Genomic DNA, 25,707 nt, shown 5'->3' with positions numbered 1-25,707 from the left:
TCAAAATGATTTTTACTATATATACCCAAAATAAGCTAGTGAATAGTGTGATTATGCTCCAACTGATCCCCAACCTTCGCGAGCTTCCAAAAACTATAAAACAGGGAAAATAAAACTAAATAATCATTACATGCTTAGTAAGTCCGTATAACATGAATTAAAACTTACCAATTTACATTTATTAACATTAAGCATTCAATAACGTGCTTTTTCATCAATTTGGAACTATACACATACACTTAATCAAACAAGTTAGTTACACAAATATTCACATAAACATTAAGCACAGATGAGCTCATCATACTATATTCTTTCAAGAAATCATTCATTTCGTCTCATAATTCTCATATCATGTCAATTATTTTATCCATTGAATTATTGAAATTTTGATGGATATTTAAATAGTACACTCAAGGTGTACAATTTAACAACCTACCCATTCATATTCAGGAATATTGATTAGGGCACTAAATTAGAAATCACACTCTCGAGCCTCATAACATATAACAAAATTACCAGTCCAGGCTAAATCCTTTTTGAAATATATGCTCAGAAGAGCTCAATTAGGATTATCAGTCCAGACTAAATCCTAATTGTAACATATGCTCGAGAAGGATTATACCAAGATTACCAATCCAAGCTAAATCTCGTCAGCAACAATGCAGGACCTCATTTAGTAAGGAAATTTAGTTTATCCATCAAAATCCAATATTCAAACGAAATTCAACCCTTTTCAAAAAATCTCAAGCATGCAATCATTACTTATGTTATAACATTCAAATTAGCTCACATAAATATAAAACAAATTCCATACAATACAACAGTCAATTATCATATTTTCAAGATCAATTAAGTTACACGAACTTACCTCGACACTTGTTTGTGTATATAAATCTACTAATCTGAAACTTTCTCTTTTCTTCGATCTAACTTTGAATTTGTGTTATCCGGATCTATATAAATGAATTTATTCATCAATTTATCACATTTCACATTCAAGTGGACTCAATTTGCATCCTAAGAAAAATTACCATTTTGCCCCCAACTTTTCCATAAATTCCAATTTCATCCCTAGGCTCGGAAAAATGAAATTTATGCAATTTACTCATTATTCCAAGCCTAACCAAAATTTCACTATAAAATTTACAGCACATACACTCTATAAAATTTAAAATTTTTCTTCAACTTTCACAACTTTACATTTTAGTCCCTAAATCATGTTTTCATCAAAAATCACTTTGTAAAAAGTTGTTTATCTATCAACAACCTTTCATTTCCTGCTATAAATTTCAAATTTTCAGCATATTCATCCATAACCTAATTTTCATACTTTGATAACTTTTCAAATCAATCCCCCAAATAGATAGATTAAGCTATCTCAGTTTTAAAAAATTAAAATTACTAAAAACGAGACAATAAAACTTACCCAATTAAGCCAAGAAAGCTTCTTCTCTCTCTTATAGGGTTTTCATGTATTTTGGGGATGAAGATGACATAAAATAAAATGATATTTCTTTTATCATCTTTTAATTAATTAAATTAATTCAATTTTCAATTTAGTCTTTGCCCTTTTTCTAAATTTTCATGGACGCATCAACAAAAATATCTACATACTTTTCTTTAATGGTCTAACTACCATATAAGGACCTCAAGTTTTGATTCCATAGTTATTTAATCCTTCTAGCTACTAGAATTTAACTTTTACATTTTATGCAATTTGGTCCTTCGTATAATTAAACACATAATCGATAAAATTTTCTTATCAGAATTTTCACATTACATTTCTAACATAATACAGACCATGTAATAAAATTAAAATAAATTTTATTTTCAGCTCGGATTTGTGGTCACGAAACCACTATTCCGATTTCTTTGAAAGTTGGGCTGTTACATATTACATCTGGAGCAGAAGCTTCCTCTCTTGCTCGGTTGGCATATGTACGTGTAAGTGCCCTAACTTCTGACTGAGCAGCTGATCTCTCATACCCTAACGAGTAGTCCCTGTAGCACTACTTTGACCCGAACGTCTGCCTTTCTTGGAAGTAATTATTTGCTTTTCTTTTTGTTCACCTTCTTCTTTTAACAATTGAGGACAATCTCGAATGAAATGATCGGTAGCACCACATTTGTAACAAGCTCCTAACTTGCCTCTACATTCACCAGCATGTGATTTCCCACAATATTAACATCTAGGCCTGGGAGCATTCTACACACTACTAACACTAACTGCAGGTTTAGTAGTTTCCCTAAATTCTTGTGAAGTTACTCTGTTCTTGTTCGATCATTCCGGCATTGAGGTGGATCGACCTAAATCGTCTCTAAACTTTTTAGTCGGAAATGTTAAAAATGCTTTTGAAGAACTTCTCTTATAGATTCTTTACTTCTTCTTTCCCGTTGCATCTTTCTATTATACATGTAACACCCCTCACCGTATTCAACGTCGGAATAGGGTTACGGAGCATTACCGGACTTATAACACATTTAAAACATACTTTTCACATACATTTAATCAAACCATACAATTATTAATTAATCCAATATGAGCTTACGAGGCCCAAAACATATATTGGGAGTGGTTCGAGACTAAACTGATAGCTTAAGAAACTTTCATGAACTTTGAAAATTTTGAAAATTTTTCTCAAAACAGGGGACACACGCCCATGTGGCCAGGCCGTGTGTCTAACACGGCCACCAACACGCCCGTGTCACAGGCTGTGTGGACATTCGAAATGGGAGCACATGGTCATATCCCAACCCGTGTCTGACCCCGTGTAACTCTCTAACTTAGGTCACACGGCCAACACACACACTCGTGTGCCCTAAAAATGGCCACACACGTCCGTGTGCCAGGCCGTGTTTTAGGCTGTGCCAAACCTGTAGGGTATACTAACTTATGCCACATGACGAAGTCACACGCCCCTGTGTGAGGCTGTGTGAAGCATATTGACTTGATTTCAAATTCAAGACCAGGGGACACACGATCGTGTTCTTAACCGTGTGTCAAACATGGCTGAGACACACGCCCATGTCTCTGCCCGTGTGGACAAAAATAGGTTATTTACCAAGCCAATTTGCCACCCTAATATGCATGTACCTACATAACCCAAATGGCACCAAACAAAGTATTAATAGGCATATAATTCAACTCCCAACCAAGCATGATTTATACCATTTCCAGCAACAATCCATACAAAACATAAATACCATATATAGCCACCTAATTTCATACCAATCCTTGACTTCTCAAATCACTAAAATGACCATTAACAAATATGCATTATTTGGCCTAATTTCACAAGCATACCTATATTCACAAATCATCCATTTAACACTCATAATACCTATTACCATCAATCATCACAACTAACTCAATATACATAAGACATAAGTATATATATATGCACATGATTCAAACATACCAAATATACCAAAATTAAGCCATCAATCATGGCTATATATACAAACCAAAATATAAACAATGCTAATTCATTTGGCCAACATCATTATCAAAACATAATCAACATGACTCAAAGTCCTTATACATGCCATATACTCAAAATACCAAAGTTTACAAATACCAAGTGATAGATGGATAGTGTGAAGCGATCTCCTATGATCCCCGAATCTGAGCTAGCTTTGATAACACTATAAAACACAGGAAAAAATAAACAAAGTAAGCTATAAAGCTTAGTAAGCTCGTATGAAATAAACTAAATGCAATCTCACAAATATAATTCAATAATTTGAATACACCAAAATATAGCTTACATTAACTAACAAACCTTTCATATACTCAATTATGAGAGTATACACTTCCTTCACAAGTTTCCTCGATTTAAAACTTACACAAAATCACGTACGTACCTGTACCATCTCATTTCATTCTCATACTCAATCATCTCTTTCGTTTACCTATTGAACCATTTAGAATAGAAGTCAGATACTCAAGGGTCTCACACGATAAGCCCCTCTACCATTGGCAGAAGTACTGATATCATGGCCTGAAGCCAAATCAGCCGATATGCATGGCCTGAATCCAAATCAGTTTATCTCATACCCAAAGTGCTAAATCATGGCTAGAAGCCAACTTAAAGTATCATTAATGACATGTCACTAGTATCCTAAACTATTCCTAAGGTTCAACCGGGATTCCAACTGTCGACATATCATCGAATCATTTCCAAACTTGTCTGTAGTCATATAATTGCAATTTATGCTATATCAAAGCATATAAAATACATTGAAATAAAATTATAACATACAAACTTACCTCGGATGCTAAAACGGCGAATCGAGTCAACTATTCTGTAACTTTATTTTTTCCCCGATCTAAGTCCGTATTTCTCCTTTCTTGATCTAAATATACTCAAAATTAACTCATTTAATCATATATTCATTCAATTTAGTCCAAAACACACTTTAAAACATATTTACACTTTTACCGCTAATATTTCACATTTTTCACAATTTGGTCCTTATTTCATAAAATCACAAATTAATGAAATTCAATTAAACCCATGCTACCCGAATTACAATTATACCCCTAGCAGACCATATTTTTCATTTATTTCACATTTTAACCACTAACTTTACACATTTCACAATTTAATCCCTAATTTGTATTTTCACTAAAAATCGCTTTACAAAACTTGTTTAACTATCATCAAACATTCATAATCTATAATAAAATATCAAAATACTCACATATTCATCAATAGAAACATTCAAAATCTTTAACAGTTTTGCAAAATAGTCCCTGGGCTAGCTAGACTAAGCTACAACGATCTCAAAAACATAGAAATCATTAAAAACGGGTCAAATTTTACTCACCAATTGAGCTACCAAGCTTAGCCGAACCAACATGCATCCATGGATTTCTTTTCTTCTTATTTTCGGTTGAGAAAGTGAAGAAGAAAGATGATACTAATGTTTATTTTATTTAAATTAACTTTAATTTACCAATTACCTATTTAACCTTATTATACATTCATTAAAATTCATTATCATCTTTGTTCACTCACACTAATTTTGGTCTAATTACAACATAAGGACCTTAACTTTAAGGTTCTATAGCTATTAGATACTTTTAGCTAATAGAACTTCACTTTTACACTTAACGCTATTTAGTCCTTTTTACCGAATTAAGCATTCAAATGATAAAATTACTTCACGAAACTTTCACACATACATGTTATCATGCTGTAAACACTTAAAATGATATAAAATAAATATTTTGACATCATACTTGTGGTCTCAAAACCACTGTTCTGATTTGACTAAAAACGGGCTGTTACAATACATTTATTCCATTTTCTACGCTCTATCTGATAAAGCAACAAATTCTTGAATTTTTGTACCTCCAATTATCATTATGATCTCATCATTTAATCCATCCTTGAATCAAATATACATTTCTTCATTGGTCGGTACAATATCTCGGGCATATTTGCTGAGGTATACAAACTCCCTTTCGTGCTCAGCTACGGACCAGTCCCCTTGGTGTAAATCGAGGAATTCTCTTTTCTATCTAAATACCTTTTACCAACATATTTCTTTTTAAACTCACTTTTGAAACATTCCCAAAAAAGTTACTCTTCAAGCACTACCACTTCTATAGTCTCGCACTAGTTGTATGCTTCTTATTTTAGTAAAGAAACTGCACATCTTAAATAATCATCCACAGAACAAGCCATTTATTTAAAACTCTTACTAAATTTTGTAGCCAATATTCATCTTTAACAGGATCATCATCTGATCTTTCCCTAAATTCTTTGGCCCCAAATTTTGAGTTTTTGTATTGGAGTTCGCTTACTAGATTCAGTTTTCAGAGGGGGTAGAGGAGCAATCAGGGGTATTACTAATGGTGCATTAAAGGGAAGAGGTTGCTGAGCCTGATTCCTTTCTTGCATCATCTCATTATACCATTGATTCATAAATCCATAAATCATGATTTTGAGTTCTTGTTCTCGCAAAAGAGAAATTGGAACATTACTGCTTGTCCCTTGTTCAGAAGTCTGCACTCTACTGTTAACTTCTTCCTGTTCAGTACGTTCAGGTCTATCTAACATGTAACGCCCCAAAATCCCATATATTTATTTTTGTTTATCTGTGCCATAAATCTGTATCTGCTTCAATGGTTAAGGGTGTGTGTGAGAGGTTCCAAGTTCAAGCCTTGCATTTGGAAAATTCTAGTATTTTTATGGATAAGGCCTTTCTCTGGTTCAATAGACTTAAGTTTAAATGTAAGTGAGATTATATCAGAATGGGTCTGCTGGTCTGGTGGTTAAGTGGAGTGTTAATATGTTAGAGGTCTGGAGTTTGAGTCCCTGCGTGGGTAGGGGAGTTTATATTTTTGCTCGGTTCTGCAAAGGAATTTTAGTGATTTTCAAATACTTAAAAAGTTGAGTTTGAGTAGGTTGTGGGTAGTTAGGGGGAAATCTGATAGAATCCTATTCTTGTTTTTCTCCATTTTTCTGAAAGTTTTCTTTTTTTTCCTTTCTTTGTCATTTCCTTTTCCTCAACTTGCTGTCATATTTGTTCTTTTCTTGTTCGATCCTTCTTCAACTTTTTCCTGCGCATCGTGTTCGACGAGTTTTCGGTAAGTACATTGTGGCCACTTTAGTTATATTTTGATTAAGTGAATAATGAAATGTTTTATTTTTACTCTCAGTTAGGTACCCCTCGAAGGTTTTAATCGGGTTTCCTGTGTGTGACAGCTGGTTATCATTTCAGTCGTAGTTCTAGAGTGTTTGGGGATTGTTTAAGCATTGAATCGTAATAGGTGTGTACTTCGATTGCACAAAAAATGAGTTTTAGTGAAAGTCAAAAAGCATTCTCTCAACGCCATAAGGGCATGTGATCGCTCGTATGGTAGGCGATGTGTTAGTATACGAGCTTGTAGTCGACGAACCAGGCCGTGCACACGTGACATGAGTGTGATGGACATAGTGTGTGAAGGCTGGTAGGCCATATACGAGACATGGGCTCGATTAAATGGGTTGTATGGGCTATACAGGCATGTGGAAATTTAGTCCAGACCGTGTGATTCATACGACCAAGGCCAATTTGGGCCGTGTATGCCACAGGGGTGTATGGGGCCACACGGGCAGGCCACATAGGCGTGTGAGCCCATTTGTCTGAAATATACTGTAAGGTTGCACGGGTCACACAAGACGACTATTATCTGTCATAAGGTCGATAAGCATTACTTAGACCCCAATTCTGAGATATGACACTGTGATACATGTATATGTATATGTTCTAATCTAATTACGAGTATATGATTGTTAATCTGCACTATAGCATGCCATTCTTATATAATGCATTGTATTGGGGTGGGTTTGATGAAGTGAAGGAAGAACTGAAGGGCTTCATAAGCCCGTTATCTGGTAACTAAGCTGCATATTTATGTTATGTGTCGCATGACGGTACACTATGATGTGTAGGGTTGGATGGGTTGATTTTATCCCCATATTTGATTTGTAGATATGGGTGGGTTTTATCCCCACATGGTGTGCTGGGTTGAACGGAGTTGGTGTGCAGGGTTGGTAGGCATGTTTCTGATATTCTGATCTGTTATGCAGGTTATATCTGTGATGGGCTAAAGCCCTAAGTCTGGATCTGATTCTGTTTCTAGATGGGCCAAAGTCCCCACTGATTCTGTAAATGGCCCAGGCCCAGATTATGATTATATTCTGCTATTTGATTATGCATGCTGAACTGTGGGGATGTACACATTGAGTTTGCGAAAACTCACCATTTGTTTGTTTACCTGTTCAGGTAATCCCCAACAGTAGGCAGATTGGCGCAGTGGGGGACTCGACGGTGACCACGACCACACATGTTTTTGTTTATGAACTTTTGACTATAACTTATTCATTATTTCTGGGAATTTTGATGTAATTTTGGACTTGGACTTTTGGTTTTAATCTGGTTTTTGAACTGTGATTTTGGAATACTAATTGCAACGCCAAAGCATGTTTTTTTAAAACTTAACTATGGTTTTCGTAAGTAAAATGGTAACAAGAAGTATTTGGATATTAAAGCTTCCACGAGTTAAAAAATGCTTTCAAGCCAATTAATAAATTTATGGTTTCTTTCAAACTGAATAGCAGATAATATTTGGAATGATTTTTATGTGTCGAAAGGTTTGCCAAAACACTCTCATGTGACATTGTCGGATTCGGCCATAATGTCTAGGCCGAGTTGGGGGTGTTACATTTAGTGGTATCAGAGTCAGGTTGCAAAACTCAGCTGTAGATTGGGTTTTAAATTTGGTTTTTACAAAATGATTTGCAAAATGACCAGGAATATTTTTGATAAACCGTGGTGCACCGAGTCTCCGGCACCGATCCTGTAAGTTTTTGAAACTCTATTTAGAATTGTCTGAAAGCATGTCTAGAATATACTGTTTGGATTTGTTTGAAAATACTGATGTATGCTATGAAACTACGATAGGTAGTATACTTTATTGAAACACTCTAAGTAGTGTAAACCAAAAACCGTAGTAAACTGTGACTTACGATAACAGACTCTAAATACTCTGATAACTTTACAGCATAAAAAATCTATTAAGAAATATCGAAACTGTAAATTGATTTGCATAAAATTTTTATTACAAATTAATTCGATATTACGATGAGCACACATGGTACTCGTGGATGGGGTACTAGAGGCCGTGGTAGGGGCAGTAGAAGGGCTCGAGCTAAGTCTTTCGTATCTGACACGATTCTGAATCTGGACATTAGTGAGACGCTGGTGTCCTCTATTATTGAGACTGGATCTGGGTCTGGGTCTCATGATCGTGTGGATGGGGACAACACATTGTCCCAAGCCATGTTACGAATTTTGGAGAGGGTCGCTGGACCCAACACTAGTTTTGGAGGCCATGGGTTAGTTACGGAACGACTCAGGTCCAATGGGCCTGAGGTATTTAGGGGCATCGCTAGAGTTGCTCCTAATGTGGCTGAGTGATGGATGGACGCCACAGAACGCATTATGGACAATCTGGAATTTTCTGATGAGCAGAAGCTCAATGGGGCTGTTTCACTGCTTTGCGATGAAGCGTATCAGTGGTGGTTGATAGTTAAAGAGGGCACTCAGCCCGACCGGTTGACATAGGATCTGTTTAAGACGGCTTTCCAGAGCACGTATGTGGGAGCCAGCTATATCGATGCTAGGAGGCGTGAGTTCCTAAATCTTACTCAGGGAGATCGTTTAGTGGCTGAGTATGAGGCTAAGTTCCTAAGGCTGAGCCGTTATACACGAGGCATGGTGACGATCAAGTATGAGCACTGTTTCTGTTTTGAGGATGGCCTTAGGGATAACTTGAGGGTGCTAATAGCTTCACAGAGGGAGCGTGAGTTTGCTGTATTAGTCGAGAAGGCCAAGATTGCTGAGGAAGTAAAGTGCGTTGAGCGCCAAAATTGTGACAGAGGGAAGCCTAAAAGGGATGCAGAGCCTTCAAATTCTAGGATGACGCCTAGGAAAAAGGCCAGGTCTGATGGGCCCGTAAGAGTTCGGCCTACCGTTGCACCTGTTGGGGTGACAATTTGTCAGCTCTGTAACAGACGCCATCCGGGCGAGTGTTGGAGGTCTACAGGAGCCTGTCTTAGATATGGGTCTACTGAGCACCGTGTTAAGAATTGTCCATTGAGGACTAATTAGATGCAAGCTCTGACTACGGAGACTGCACAACCACCGAGGGTAGTTTAGCAGCCACCTAGGGGCTGAGGTCAAGCTAGGGGTGGTAACGGCATGGGCTGATGACAGAGAGCACCGAGCAAAGGTGCTGGATCGACTGAGGTGAGACAGCCTGCATTGGTTTATACTGTACATCGTCGTAAGGACCAAGATACTCCGAACGTCATCATGGGTACGTTCTTAAATTTTAATGTACCTTACTTTGCATTGATAGATATATACTCTACACATTCTTACATAGCTAGTGCAGTGTCTAAGACCTTGGGGTTACCGTTTGAGAGCAGTTCTAGTGAAATAATAGTGGTGAGTCCGTTGGGGTAGTCTGTTGGAGTTAATAAACTATTTAGAGACGTACTATTAGAGGTCTAAGGGATTGTATTTCTAGCTGATCGGATGGAGCTTCCATTTGGGGAGTTTGACCTAATTTTGGGTATGGACTGGTTAGTCAAACACCGAGTGAGTCTGGATTGTACTGTAAAAAGGATTGTTTTGAGAATTGAGAAGGATATTAAGGTAGTCGTGATTGGGGAACGACAAAATTATCTAACTAATGTGATATCCACATTAGTGGCAGAGAAGTTAGTAAGAAAGGGGTGTGAGGCATATTTGGCTTATATCAGTGTTGTTGATTCTGGAGACTCTTCGGTTAAAGACATTCGAACAGTGAGGGACTTTCCAGATGTTTTCCCAGAGGAACTACCGGGATTACCTTCGAATCGTAAGGTAGAATTTAGGATTGAGTTGTTTTTAGGTACAGCTTCGGTGTCTATCACCCCTTACCGAATGGCACCGAAGGAGCAGACTGAACTTAAGGCTCAGATTCAAGAGTTGTTGGATCGTGGGTTCATTCGACCTAGTGTGTCTCCATGGGGAGCACCTGTTCTGTTCATAAAGAAGAATGATGGTACAATGAGGATGTGTATCGATTGTCGTTAGTTGAACAAGTTGACGATTAAGAATAAGTACCCACTTTCGAGGATAGATGACTTGTTCGATCAGTTCAGAGGGGCTTTAGTGTTTTCTAAGATCGATCTACGATCAGGGTATCATCAGTTGAGAGTAAAGGAGGCTGATGTGCATAAGACGACATTTAGGACTCGTTATGGACATTACGAGTTCCTAGTTATGCCCTTTGGGTTGACTAATGCACCAGTGGCATTCATAGACTTGATGAATTGTGTGTTTCAGCCCTACTTGGATCAGTTCGTGGTGGTTTTCTTTGATGACATTCTAGTGTAATCTAAGACAGAGGATCAGCAAGATGAGCATTTAAAAGTGGTTCTACAAATTCTTCGTGAGAAACAGTTGTATGTGAAGTTCAGCCAGTGTGAGTTCTGGCTTCGAGAAGTGACATTTCTGGGTCATGTAGTTTCTTCTGAGGGGATTCGTGTGGATCATCGTAAGTGTTGAGTTGGAAACAGCCAAAGAATGTGTCAGAAATCCACAGTTTTCTAGGGCTGGAAGGATATTATCGTCGCTTCGTAGAGGGGTTCTCTTTGATTACTGCACCGATGACTAAGTTACTGCGTAAATGAGTTCCTTTTGTATGGAATGATGCACAGCAAGAGAGCTTTGAAAAGCTCAAGACCGTGTTAACTCAGGCACCTGTTCTGATCCAGCTTGAACCCGATAAAGATTTTGTAGTATACAGTGATGCGTTGTATGTGGGTCTGAGTTGTGTCCTGATGCAAGACAGTAAGGTTGTTGCGTATACGTCTCGTCAACTCAAGACTCATGAGGCTAATTATCCAACGCATGATTTGGAGCTAGCAGCAGTAGTCTTTGCTCTTAAGATCTGGAGACACTATTTGTACGGTGAAAAGTGTACCATCTACACTGATCACAAGAGCCTCAAGTATCTCCTCACCCAGAAGGAGTTAAACTTTAGGCAGCGTCGATGGGTAGAACTGCTTAAGGATTATGACTGTAGTATTGAGTACCATCCTGGTAATGTCAATTTGGTGGCTGATGCGTTAAGTCGTTGGTCTATGATCGATCTAAGAGCGATGTTCACTCGATTAAGTCTTTTTGATTATGGGAATCTGTTGGCGGAACTTCAGGTTAGACCGACATGGATTGATCAGATCAAAGAAAACAGAAGGGGGATAAGTCTCTAGAGTTGCGTTTTCGTCAATTAGAGAATGGTGTTACGACTGATTTTAGAATTAACAATGATGGGGTATTGTGTTTTCGAGAACAGATCTATATACCAAAGGATCAAGATTTGAGACAGTTGATTCTGAGGGAGGCGCATAGTGGTACATATGCTATGCATCCCGATGGGAACAAGATATACCGAGATCTTTGGGAGTTGTACTAGTGGCCAAGCTTGAAACGTAAGGTTACCGACTTTGTTACTCACTGTTTGACTTGTCAGCAGGTTAAGGTTGAGCATCAGTTACCTTCGGGTTTGCTGCAGCTGGTTAAGATACCGATATGGAAATGAGAGCGAGTAACGATGGACTTCGTTAGTGCGTTACCCCTAACACCCACTAAGAAGGATTCTGTTTGGATCATCGTGGACCGATTGACTAAAACTGCGCATTTCATCCCTATGAAGACAGACTTCTCCCTACATAAGTTAGCCAAACTCCACATTTCAGATATTGTGAGGCTACATGGGGTACCTATCACGATCATTTCTAATTGGGATCCTCGTTTTACGTCTCGGTTCTGGCAGAAGCTTCATGAGGCTTTGGGATCAAGATTAGACTTTAGTACTACTTTCCATCCGTAGATAGATGGTCAGTCAGAGAGGGTGATTCAGATATTGGAGGATATGTTAAGGAGTTGTGTGATTGACTTCCGAGGTAGTTGGAAGGAGTACTTGCCTCTAGCTGAGTTCGCTTACAACAATAGCTATCAGTCTAGTATACATGAGGCGCTGTACGGTCGTAAGTGTCGCACTCTCTTATGCTGGACTGAATTGGGTGAGCGACGTGTTCTGGGTTCGAAGTTGATATCGGAGACTGAGGATAAAGTTTGCTTGATTCGAGATTATTTGAAAGCGGCTTCTAATAGACAGAAGTCGTATGCTAATTTGAAGAGAAAAGACATCAAGTATTCTGTGGGGGATATGGTTTTTCTTAAGGTCTCACCATGGAAGAAAATTCTGAGGTTCGGTCGCAAGGGTCAGCTGAGCCCTCAGTTTATTGGGTCATACCGGATTCTGAAGCGAGTGGGGCCAGTTGCATACCAGTTGGAGCTACCTCCAGAGTTAGATTGCATACATGGTGTGTTCCACATCTCGATGTTGAGACGTTATCGCTCTGATCCCAAGCCTATTGTGCCTGTGGAGGAGATTGAGGTTAGACCAGATCTAACATTTGAAGAGAAGCTGGTTCAGATCCTAGATCGTGACGTTAAGGTACTATGTAGGAAATCTAACCTGCTAGTGAAGGTGCTGTAGCTGAATCATAGCACTGAGGAGGCCACTTGGGAGCCGGAGGATTCAATGCATCAGCAATATCCTCACCTTTGCTGATCAAGTAAAATTTTGAGGACGAAATTTTCTTTAAGGGGGGTAGAGTTGTAACGCCCCAAAATCTCATATATTTATTTTTGTTTGTCTGTGACATAAATCTGTATTTGCTTCAGTAGTTAAGGGTGTGTGTGAGAGGTTCCAAGTTAAAGCCTTGCATTTTGTAAATTATGGTATTTTTATGGATAAGGCCTTACTCTGGTTCAGTAGACTTAAGTTTAAATGTAAGTGAGATTATATCAGAATGGGCCTACTGGTCTGGTGGTTAAGTGGAGTGTTAATATGTTATAGGTCTGGAGTTCGAGTCTCTACGTGGGCAGGGGAGTTTATATTTTTGCTCGGTTCTGCAAAGGAATTTTAGTGATTTTCAAATACTGAAGAAGTTGAGCTTGAGTAGGTAGTGGGTAGTTGGGGGAAAATCTGATAGAATCCTATTCTTGTTTTTCTCCTTTTTCTTGAAAGTTTTCTTTTTTTTCCTTTCTCTATTGTTTCCTCTTCCTCAACTTGCTGTCGTCTTTGTTCTTTTCTTGTTCGATCATTCTTCAACTTTTTCCTACGCATACTGTTCGACAAGTTTTCGGTAAGTACGTTATGGTCGTTTTAGTTATATTTTGATTAAGCAAATAATGAAAGGTTTCGTTTTTAAGTGAATAATGAAAGGTTTCATTTTTACTCTCGGTTAGGTACTGTTCGAAGGTTTTAATCAAGTTTCCTGTGTGTGATTGCTGGTTATCATTTCCGTCACGGTTTTGGAGTGCTCGGGGATCGTTTAAACATCGAATCGTAATAGGTGTGTACTCTGATTGCACAGAAAATGAGTTTCGACAAAAGCAGAAAAGCATTCTGTCGATGCTGGTTTTAATCAGGTTTCCTGTGTATGACTGATGGTTATCATTTTCGTTGCGGTTCTGGAGTGCTCCAGGATCGTTTAAACATCGAATCGTAATAGGTGTATACTCTGATTGCACAAAAAATGAGTTTCAGCGAAAGTCGGGTGACAGTACACGGGCGTGTGGTCGATAAACCAGGCCGTGTGAAGGCTGGTAGGCCATGCGTGAGACATGGGCTCGGCCAATTCGGTCGTGTGGGCAACATAGGCATGTGGGCCCACACGGGTAAACCACACTGGCCTGTGGAAATTTGGCCCAGGCTGTGTGATCCACACGGCCAAGGCCAATTTGGGCCGTGTAGGCCACACGAGCAGGCCACATGAGCGTGTGAGCCTATTTGTCTGAAATATACTATAAGGTTGCACGGGTCACCCAAGACGACTGTGATCTATCATAGGGTCAGTAAGCATTACTTACACCCCTATTCTGAAATATGATACTGTGATGCATGTATATGTATATGTTATGATATGATTACGAGTATATGATTGTTAATCTGCACTATAGCATGCCATTCTTGTATGATGCATTGCATTGGGGTGGGTTTGATGAAGTGAAGGAAGAACTGAAGGGCTTTATAAGCCCGTTATCTGGCAGCTAAGCTGCGTATTTATGTTATGTGCCGCATTACGGTACACTATGGAGTGTAGGGTTGGATGGGTTAATTTTATCCCCATATTTGTTGTGTAAGGATGGATGAGTCAATTTTATCCCTACATGGTGTGTTGGGTTAGACGGAGTTGGTGTGCAGGGTTGGTGGGCATGTTTCTGATATTCTGATCTGTTATGCATGTTATATCTGTGATGGGCTAAAGCCCTAAGTCTGGATCTAATTCTGTTTCTAGATGGGCCAAAGTCCCTACCGATTCTGTGAAGGGCTCAGGCCCGGATTATGATTGTATTCTGCTATTTGATTGCATGCTGAACTGTGGGGATGTACACACTGAGTTTGCAAAAACTCACCCTTTGTTTGTTTACCAGTTCAGGTAATCCCAGCGGTAGGCAGATTGGAACAGTGGAGGACTTGACGGTGACCACGACCACACATGTTCTGGTTTATGAACTTTTAACTATAGCTTATTCATTATTTCTGGGAATTTTGATGTAATTTTGGACTTGGACTTTTGGTTTTAATCTAGGTTTTTGAACTGTGATTTTGGAATACTAATTGCAACGCCAAAACATGTTTTTTTAAAACTTAACTATGGTTTTCGTAAGTAAAATGGTAACAAGAAGTATTTGGATGTTAAAGCTTTCGCGAGTTAAGAAATATTTTCAAGCCAATTAATAAATTTATGGTTTCTTTTGAACTGAGTAGCAGATAATATTTGGAACGATTTTTATGTGTCGAAAGGTTTTCCAAAACACTCTCATGTGGCATTGCTGGATTCGGCCATAACATCTAGGCCGGATTTGGATTTTACATAACATCTTTACAATCTATAAGAAAAACAAGGATTAGATCGGACCATACACATCACACTATCACAAATTTATATGGCAGGTATTTCTAGACACTTCACACATCATATTCATTTCGAGAATCGACAAAACTGAAGCTCTGATACCAATAAATATAACACCCTTAGCCCCCGAATTCATCGTCGAAATAGGGTTACAAAGTATTACTGGAGTTTTCAGAATAATTACAGACAATTGATATCAATTACTATTCATTTCATGACATTATCCATAACGTCATTAGAATAGACCCTCAAGGCCCAAAATGAAAGTTAGAATCAGGTTGAAATTAAATCAGTATCGTAGGATTTTTTAGTGAAATTTAAATTTTTTTCTCACAAACAGAGGTCACACGCTCGTGTGGATAGGCCGTGTGGCTCACACGACCAAGTGACACAGGTCACACAGCCGTGTCCCTAACTCGTGTAACTCTCTGACTTGCAAAACATGAATATGCAATTTTAACATGCCCAACACGCACACCCATATCTCTACCCGTGTGCACAGTCCTGAGTATTTTGTTTCTCGAATTTAAGGCACAGAGGACACATGGTCGGAGTACAAACCCATATGCTAGGCCTAGGCGATGTGTCACACACGGTCAAGACACACGCCCATGTGTCTACCATTGTGGACGAAATTAGGCCATTTTAAGGCTATTTTTCTCACCCATTCCAAAATCAACCTGCATACACATTTCCTTATACCAATATATCTCAACCAAGCAACCAAATTAAGTCAAATATCAAGTTTTAAACCTAATAAGTCATTACAGTACTCATTTGCATAAACTTACCATGTAATTCCATTTATTGACTACTATTAGATACTATTAAATACATGCACTTAAACTAACATATATGTATAAGAGCCATTTATAACTATCTTACAAGTTTACTTCTTTTTCATTTACTTCCTTTTCATTCAATCCTATACATGCCATATAAACCATAAGTTGTATTACAAAATCTACCGGTGAAATCTAGATAGTGTGGCTTGATGTGTTGATCCGATCCACCGAACTCTTGTTAATCTATAATGAACATTTAACACACAAAAGTAAGCTTATGAAAGCTTAATAAGTTTATAGGTTTTCAAATAAATCTTACCGAACAAGAAATAACAAAACATTAGAGCATTTCATTAATATTCCCTGCCAATCACAATCTCAAATGATGAATTTACTTGATTGAGCTCAATATCACAACTAAATGAATTCTATCACTTTAGTTCGTATAACACTTGCCAATTCTTGTCAAATTAGAGAACGTCTTACGAATTTAAGTACATCGTTTGCTTAATGCCATAGCCCAACTATGGTCTTACACATATATTACCATGACCTTGCCACATTCTTACACATATCACAATGCCATTGGCCTGCTATGGTATTACATTTCATTACGATGCCATAGCCCAGCTATAGTTTTACACGTACACACATGTACTTCCATGGTCTAACCATGGTCTTTCATTGACAATGCCATAATCCAGTTACGGTCTTTTCGCTGAAATGCCATAGCCTAGCTATGGTCTTACATTCCACACTTTGTCATGGTCTTATCCATCAATTTGTCACTAATCACAGAACGATAGTACTCAGTCCTGCGTTCTATTTAATTTGAACTTTTGTTTCGATTTTCATTTTATCACAATAATCATGATTCCATAACAAAGATACGAAATAATACATTATATAATCTCTAATTTTAACAATCAATCATAAAATTCAACCATATGAACTTATCTAGTGTAGTTTGCAAAAGTTGTAGAAAATTCATGGACTAATTAACTATTTTCTCTTTTCCACGACTTTCTTTGAGCTCTTGGTCTATAACATAAAATTTTACATTCATTAGCATCTAATTCACCTCACAATTTATGCCTTTAAATTTTCAAAATTACACTTTTACCCCAAATTTTACAATTTTTACAATTTAATCCCTGATCAATTAACTCATCAAGTGAGTTTATTTTTCTCAATTAACACTTTACCTAATCATTTTAGACTATTACAAAGCCTTTGGCATTTAAAATTTTAGCACCAAACCCTAATTCTTAACTTTTCACAATTAAGTCCTAAAAATTAATTTCTATTAAAATCACTTAATAAAATCATCATATAATGAAATTAAAGCTTCAAATACATGATAATTCATCATAAACTTCCAGTACTCATTCATGGTAACTTTCAAAATCACCCATAGAATCAAAAATCTAATGAATTCAATAGTTAGACCTAATTGTAAAAGTCACAAAAACATAAAAATTACAAAGAAAAAGCAAGAATTGAACTCACATGATGTAAAAATATGAAAAACCAGCTTAGAAGACCTGCTACAGCCTTTTTAGATGAACAAATGAAAAAGAAATGTCTACAAATTCAATTTAATTCAACTTTAACATTTAATTTTATTTTTTTTCCAATTTTGCCCCTTGTTCACACTAGCTTTGTTATTTTCTTCTTCCCACATGCTGTCCAACCACTACCCATGTGCCAAATTATCTATTTGGTCCTCCCTTAATTATCACTTATGCTACTTAATCACTTTAACAAATTTTGCACATTTTACAATTTAGTTCTTTTTAATTAATTAACTATCAAAACATTAAAATTTCCTAACGAAACTTTAATACTAAGTCAATAAAACTCCATAAATATTTCTAAAAATATTTATGGCTCGGTTTATGAATTTGAGGTCTTGATAACTCGTTTTCGACCTAATTTTTCTAATAAATTCTTTTATATCACAAAATTCACTAATTCAAAAATACTTCTAATGTCATACTTGACTTATAAATGTTAATTTATTTAAAATTTTAAACTCACTCGTCGGATTAAGTGATCTCGAATCACTATTTTCGGCACCAATGAAAATTAGGCTGTTACATGATTGATGACTAATCAATGCCAAGAATGGCGTCTAATAAAGCGCCTAAGACTGCAGCAATATGAGGCATCTGCCTATGTCCACCGCAAAAGGATTTGTCATCCGACAAAGTTCGCGATAAAACATAGCTAACACTGCGAACCCCAACTGTACGAACGGATGTTATGCAAATTAGATAATAGGGGCAAGTACATCAAGTACACCCCCTATAATGTGCATAATGTAAGCTTGAACGGCGTGCATCACCCTCCCATTCACTGGCAGTACTCGGTATATGCTTGAAACTGGCCTTTAGCCATGAAAACCTCAAACCCGTAAATTTTCCCTCATTAGGCAAGCGTCCAAGTAAGTTATAGCAAAGGGCGGCCGATCTAAAGATCTAATTTACGCCTATGACCGCATTCCCGTTGATGGGGAGCCCGAGCTACAGTGCAACATCTTGTAGAGTGATGGTGCACTCTCCACATGACAAATGAAATGTGTGGGTCTCCGGACACCATCGCTCTATCAAAGCAGATATTAAGTCATATAGCAGATCAAAGGTCCGGATCAATGCCACTGATCCGGATCTGGCTAACTCCAAGTATGGCATTAGACGTTCATCTAGCGGATAGCCTATACTATAAACACGACCCTTCAATGCGCGGTACGAGCCTTGACATTATTAAATTAGCAAAATAGTTAATATAATCTAATTTAATTTCGTAAATGACGTGAGTGACAAATAACAATTTTATTATCATCTCATTAATAGTACTTGATATACGATCATCATTATTAATCAAAGAACCTATTTGTTGCAAATCTACAATTAAAAAAAAGAATTCATTTAATTTGCTGCAAAAAGCACAGTAAATAATTTGGAATTTGAGTAACAAAAAAAAAACACAGGAAAAAACACAATAAAAAATATCTCATAAATTCTCATATTTTACCTACATAAAAAAATTATGTTAGTTTATAATAATATAATTAAAATAAACATAAAATATCTAAACATAAAAAACATACGAATCGACAAAAAATAAAATAGAAACATACATGTTTAGCTTCTTTCAAACAACCTATAAAATTATATAAAAACAAATTTAATCAACATTTCAATAAATAAAAAAATTATCAAATAAATCAAAAACAAATAAAATTACATTATAACAAATCACAATACACATTAAACTAAACAAAAAATTTATAACCTAATCATAAATTACTAACAAAATAACTTTAAAATAATTTAAAAAACACAAAAAATTACATTTATAACAGGTCACATTAAACACTAAACTAAACACAAATAATTTATAACCTAATAATAAATTACTAACAAAATAACTTCAAAATAATTTAAAAAATTAAATTAATAAAAAATCACAATAAAATAAACTAAATACAAATAATTTATAACCTAATCAGAAATTACTAATAAAATAACTTTCAAATAATTAAAAAAAACAAAAAATTTTACATTCATAAAAAATCACAATAAACATTAAATTAAATACAAACAATTTATAACCTAACCATAAATTACTATCAAAATGTCTTTCAAATAATTTTAAAAATACAAAAAAAATAATTACATTCATGAAAAATCACAAAAAACTAAACTAAACACAAAAAATTTATAACCTAATCATAAATTACTAACAGAATAACTATAAAATAATTAAAAATAAAAAATTTACATTCATAAAAATCACAAAACACTAAACTGAACACAAATAATTTATAACCTAATCATAAATTATTAACAAAATAACTATAATTTTTTTTAAAAAAATTTTACATTAATATTAATTCATAAAACACTAAACTAAATACAAACAATTTATAACCTAATCATAAATTATTAACAAAATTACTTTCAAATAATTTAAAAAATAACATTTATAAAAAAAATAACAAAACACCAAACTAAACACAAACAATTTATAATAATTAATAATAAAAACAATATAAAATAATTAATCCCTTTAAATTAAAAAATATTAATTACTAAAATAATACATACTTTTTTTTTTCTTTTTCTTTCTTTCTTTCTTCCCCTTCCTCACTTATCTTTCCCTTTTTTTTTTCTCATTGCGAGACCCTTCTTGTGACCATGTTTATAAGGTCTCTCATTCTCTCTTTTTTTTTTCAGGGACTAAATACTGAAAAGTTATAATGTACAGGCGCGACGAAGAAGACGAATGATTAGAACCAGTGTCGCCTATCAAGGAGGTATAACTATTGTCGCCAGTTCAAGTGAAGTCATTTTACGCGGGCCGGTCATGAGTCAAAGTTTGACCCATATTTTAACCGTATATCTATTATATAAAAATAATTTTATCTATATAAATAGAATCGCTAAATAAAATAAAATATGTGCGAGAAAGGCACCACTCCCACATACCGTTTTGTTACTTAATTAAACTGAGAAACCATTTTGATATTAAGCCCAAAAGTATCTTCCATAAAAAACAAAACACATTCAGATAAAACGACGAAATTAATAATAATAATAAAAGGAAAGAAAAATCTTTATTAAAAAAAAGAAACAAAAATCTTGGAGAAATTACCATTTATACATACCAGATATATCTTTCATGTTCCCCACTTCGACTGTAAAAAGTGTATAAAATCAAAGTGCAGGAGCTAGGGTTTCCATCAATTGCAAAAATGGAGGGATTAGTTTCAATGAAAACAGCTTCTGGAATTTCCTTCCACTCTATTCCTTCCCCTAATCAGCGACCTAATTTCTTCCTCAGACGCTCCTCAATGGACCTTCAGCATCGGCGATTCCATTTTCCCTCCATTCGAGCTCAACAGGTTATTAATAATAATCATTTTACTTACACACATTGAATCTAATACTCTTCTTTCTAAAATAAAATTTGTGTGTAGTCGGGGACGATATTTCCGGGAAAAGAAGGTGAGGAAGATTCTTTGAAGGTAAGGGAATGGGAAGTTGGAATGTTGCAAAACGAAGTCGCAGCGAGTCAAGGGATTAGAATACGGCGGCGTCCACCGTCGGGTCCGCCTTTGCATTACGTGGGTCCCTTCGAATTCCGTTTACAGAATGAGGGAAACACTCCTCGTAACATTCTTGAAGAAATAGTTTGGCACAAAGATGTGGAAGTTTCCCAAGTAAATTTTTTTAATTTTATTTTTTACAATTTTAATCAGGTCAAGGTATTCGTCCTTGCCTTTTTTTTTAACTGTATGGTGATATAATGATTTTTTGGGTTTGGCAGATGAAAGAGAAGAAGCCTTTGCTTTCATTGAAGAAGGTTATCGAGAATGCACCTCCAACTAGAGATTTCGTCGGGTCTCTTAAAGCTGCCCATTTGCGGACTGGATTGCCTGGTTTAATTGCTGAAGTTAAGAAGGCTTCGCCTAGCAGAGGAATTCTCAGAGAGAATTTTGACCCAGTTAAGTACCTTTCTTTATTTCTAGTCCATGCTTTTTGGAAGAAAATTATCCTAATTTAATAATATACTTATTTTATAAATAAATATATCTAATGGTACATTTATCAATCATCTAACCGCGTTTATGATACTTACTATTTGATACGAAAATTTGACTTGGATTTGTCATAAAATTGAGGTTCTTCCCCCAACGAGATTAGAGGAGTCATAAAATGTCCTGCTGATGAAAACCCGCTAGTGAGGTTTGAGGGTTGGAATTTATAAACACCATCTGGTATATTTATGATGTTATTAATGAATTAATCAAATATTTTTCAGTAAACATTTGTCAGCTTTCTATCTCTTGCATGGTTTATAAGATAATACAAGTATAGATACTCTATAAGATTTAAGGTTGTCTTCTTGGAATTATGGTTGGGAGGAAATTTTGATATTTTAGAGTATGTTTTAATCCGGGTAAAACCTTAGAGAAAGAGTGAACTAACCTTCCATATATTTTTTTATATAAGATTAAAGTTGTCTTCTTGGAATTATGGTTGGGAGGAAGTTTTGATATTTTAGAGTATGTTTCAATCCAGGTAAAACCTTGGAGAAAGAGTGAACTAACCTTCCATATCTATTTTTATTGTATCATTTTATTTCTTTTTATTTCTGAGTAATTTGTGATATGTTTATGTTTCTTGTGATAGGTTGAGATTGCTAGAGCATATGAGAAGGGTGGAGCCGCTTGTCTGAGTGTTTTGACTGATGAAAAGTATTTTAAGGTAAACATTGCCATTTTTATTTTTGTTTTTGAAGATTTTGTATCCAGTTGCTTAGTCTATTTATTAATTCTCTGACTTGCTACTCGTCAATCAAGGGAAGCTTTGAAAATTTGGAGGCAATACGTAATGCTGGAGTAAAGGTTTGTTGGATAAGTCATTTGTTATTTGATCTGTAATCTTGATTTTTTTCTTTTATATACACTTGGTTAATCAGTATACATCTTGCCATCATAACGAATGCAGTGTCCTCTATTGTGCAAAGAATTTGTAATAGATGCATGGCAGATATATTGTGCTCGAATTAAAGGAGCAGATGCTATACTTCTAATTGCTGCTGTTTTGCCCGATCTTGACATCAGATACATGATTAAAATCTGCAAGATGCTTGGTTTGGCGGCTCTTGTAGAGGTTAGACAGAGCTTTCTTTGTTATTATTATGGTTTCATCAGTTTTGAATTGTTCAGGTTATTTTTGGATTCATGAAACTTATTTCTTTTGGGAGCTAATTTTCATAATTATCGAGCATTTTGAGGCCGTTCTTTTCCCTTCAATTGGAAATGCTTTTTATGCTTTTACAAGTTGTATGATGCTATGATTTGAACTTATGGCATCATAACCAGATTCTAACATTTGGTTTTATTAACGGTTCATATACAACTTTTTCTTTCCAATATATGCTCTTTTTTTATTGTTTTCCTTTAGGTGCATGATGAGAGGGAAATGGACCGTGTTCTTGGTATAGAGGGGATTGAACTTATTGGTATCAATAATCGTAACCTTGGTAAGGTTTTTCAAGTTTTTGCAATTGCTAATTGAGTTGCCTCATTCTGATCATAGTTTAAACTTGTTTCTTTGATGTTGCCAACTTGTATGACTTGTTTGAGAAGGTATAAATGTGTGGATCGGATCCGAATCACAGGTGTTCACAATTGTTATTTTGAAAACTGGTTTTCTGGGGACAATGCTAGCCAGAGCAGAAGGGGGAAAATGAATTCAAAATAATTTAAAGATTAGTTCATAACTCTATATACATATGCATATGATCACATCACTTAGAATATTTACATGGATATTATTTCCAATTGTTAAAATAAATGTGTGATAGAATGAATAGAGTTGCAGGTTTTTAACCCTTGCACCCACCAAATCTAGAAGGTAAAAAAGTAAATTCCAATAGAGTAGTTCTTGCTAACATCTTTGAAAAATTTTAAACTTGACCTGCCTTTGGATAATTCAAAAATAAGGCTATGATAATATGACCTAATTGTGGTTGTAGGATGTGAATTCATTAACCCCTGAATGATTTTTACTTTATAACAATACTAAGATGATATAACCTGTGTTATTGTACGAAGCATAAGGTTAACTTTTCGACATGTTAAATTTAATGTGTTTAAAATCTTTATATCTTTCAAGAAAGTTTAAATTTAATGTGTTTAAATTCTTGATTGCCTTTAGCTTTTCAGTTTTTGGTTTTCTCCCTACGTTTCTGCATTTTGTGTATATAACATGTTAATGCTTTAAGTATTAGGATTCAACAATTTTCATGTAAATCAACTTCTGAGATAGCGCAAAGTGTATCAATTACTATATTGTTAACAATTGAAGCATCCATTGATCCCATAACAACAGTAACAAACAGAGTATCAGAAACTCAATAACATCTCTGCCATATCGACTGCAATCACAAATTGCGAGGCATTAAAATTCATCCCTTTTTTTCCCAGAAACATTTGAGGTAGATATCAGTAACACAAAGAAGCTTCTTGAAGGAGAGCGTGGCCAGATGATTTGCAAGAAAGATATAATTGTAAGTGAGGCTTCAGAACATTCATTATGTATTGAAAGATAAAGTTAGTGCATGTCCGTGCAAACATGTCATAAGCTGTTCAAATAATTTTATTAATTTTAACCATCAGGTTGTAGGAGAATCAGGGCTTTTTACTCCTGATGATGTTGCTTATGTCCAAGAAGCGGGTGTTAAAGCAGTAAGTTATGCAAGTTCTTAGCATATTGCATTCTTCGTTTGATATTTATCTTTTTTCCCTTCTGCTGCATATAGCTATGTTATAGAAGTGAAAGTATTTACATACAGAAAAATATTGACCAGTGCCAAGTGGCAATGGTTTAAGTTATATTTAAAGAAAGGTTTTTTTTTTCCTTGAATTCAATAAAATGATCAAGTTTGTGACCTATGTGCTGCAAATTAGGTGAGAAATTTGAAGTTAAATTGTTATTGAAATCCATGAAATGCAATCTGGCAGGTTTTGGTTGGGGAGTCGATAGTGAAGCAAAGCGACCCTGGAAAAGGAATAAGTGGACTTTTTGGTAAAGACATTTCGTTATGAGTTCACACAGGGAAAAGTGGACTCTGGATGTGTGCTTCCGAGACTTCATTTACAATTACTAAGTGCAGTTAATCGATCAGAATCTTTCAGCATGTTGAATCCATATTTCCAAGTGGAGCATCTTTACATAATCTTTGTACCTTGATTGTATAAATTATAATACTAATAGAATAAATTGCGGATGTGCATTTCTGTTCTCGTGTTTTTTAATCATTTACTTTTCCGTATCCTTCCCTATTATTATTTCTACTCTATTGTTTTTATGCTTGCTAAATTAGTCATAACTAAAGACGCTAGTGGAGGGTCTGAATTCTAGAAAGTTCAAATCCTCTTTCTTAACCTAATGGTTCAATGTATTATTAATTTCTTTTATGTATATTGTTTTTGTCGAGTACTGTAGGTGACGTATAATTTAGTGTCACTATAGATACGTTTATGCCTACTAACTTTAGCATTAGTTTAAGAATCATTTTTTCTAGAAACGGGTTAAAGTTACGTCAATAAAGCTAATATTTATAGCTGACAATGAATTTTTCTGTTGGTACAATTATTTTGTTACAGTGGTTTAAATATTTCTCAATATGAATTCTTGTCATCCTAAGTAACATTTTCATGTTTCTATAGTTACCTCGTCACTCTAGAATGCATTAACAATGAACCATGACAATTTTGGCTTGAGGTAACATTCTCATCATTGTTAGGAACGTTTTAGGGGCAATAGATTTTTTACGGGTTTAGTTATCATGTCACTATAAATAGT

At 35.6% G+C, this 25,707-nt stretch overlaps 1 protein-coding gene across 1 annotated transcript; it reads left to right on the top strand.

Annotated features, from left to right (window-relative positions):
- The first annotated feature begins 20,936 nt into the window (after positions 1–20,936).
- LOC107955304 (indole-3-glycerol phosphate synthase, chloroplastic) lies at positions 20,937–25,143 on the top strand. The gene is made up of 10 exons (XM_016891041.2): positions 20,937–21,233; positions 21,309–21,551; positions 21,659–21,835; positions 22,525–22,599; positions 22,695–22,739; positions 22,843–23,007; positions 23,302–23,380; positions 24,327–24,409; positions 24,519–24,587; positions 24,864–25,143. The coding sequence occupies exons 1-10, from the start codon at positions 21,084–21,086 to the stop codon at positions 24,945–24,947; spliced, it is 1,170 nt and encodes a 389-aa protein (XP_016746530.1). The 5' UTR covers positions 20,937–21,083; the 3' UTR covers positions 24,948–25,143.
- The last annotated feature ends 564 nt before the right edge of the window (positions 25,144–25,707 follow it).

Source organism: Gossypium hirsutum, chromosome A07 (genome assembly GCF_007990345.1).
Source record: "Gossypium hirsutum isolate 1008001.06 chromosome A07, Gossypium_hirsutum_v2.1, whole genome shotgun sequence".
Classification (NCBI taxonomy): domain Eukaryota; kingdom Viridiplantae; phylum Streptophyta; class Magnoliopsida; order Malvales; family Malvaceae; genus Gossypium; species Gossypium hirsutum.
This window is presented reverse-complemented; position numbering and strand designations above follow the sequence as displayed.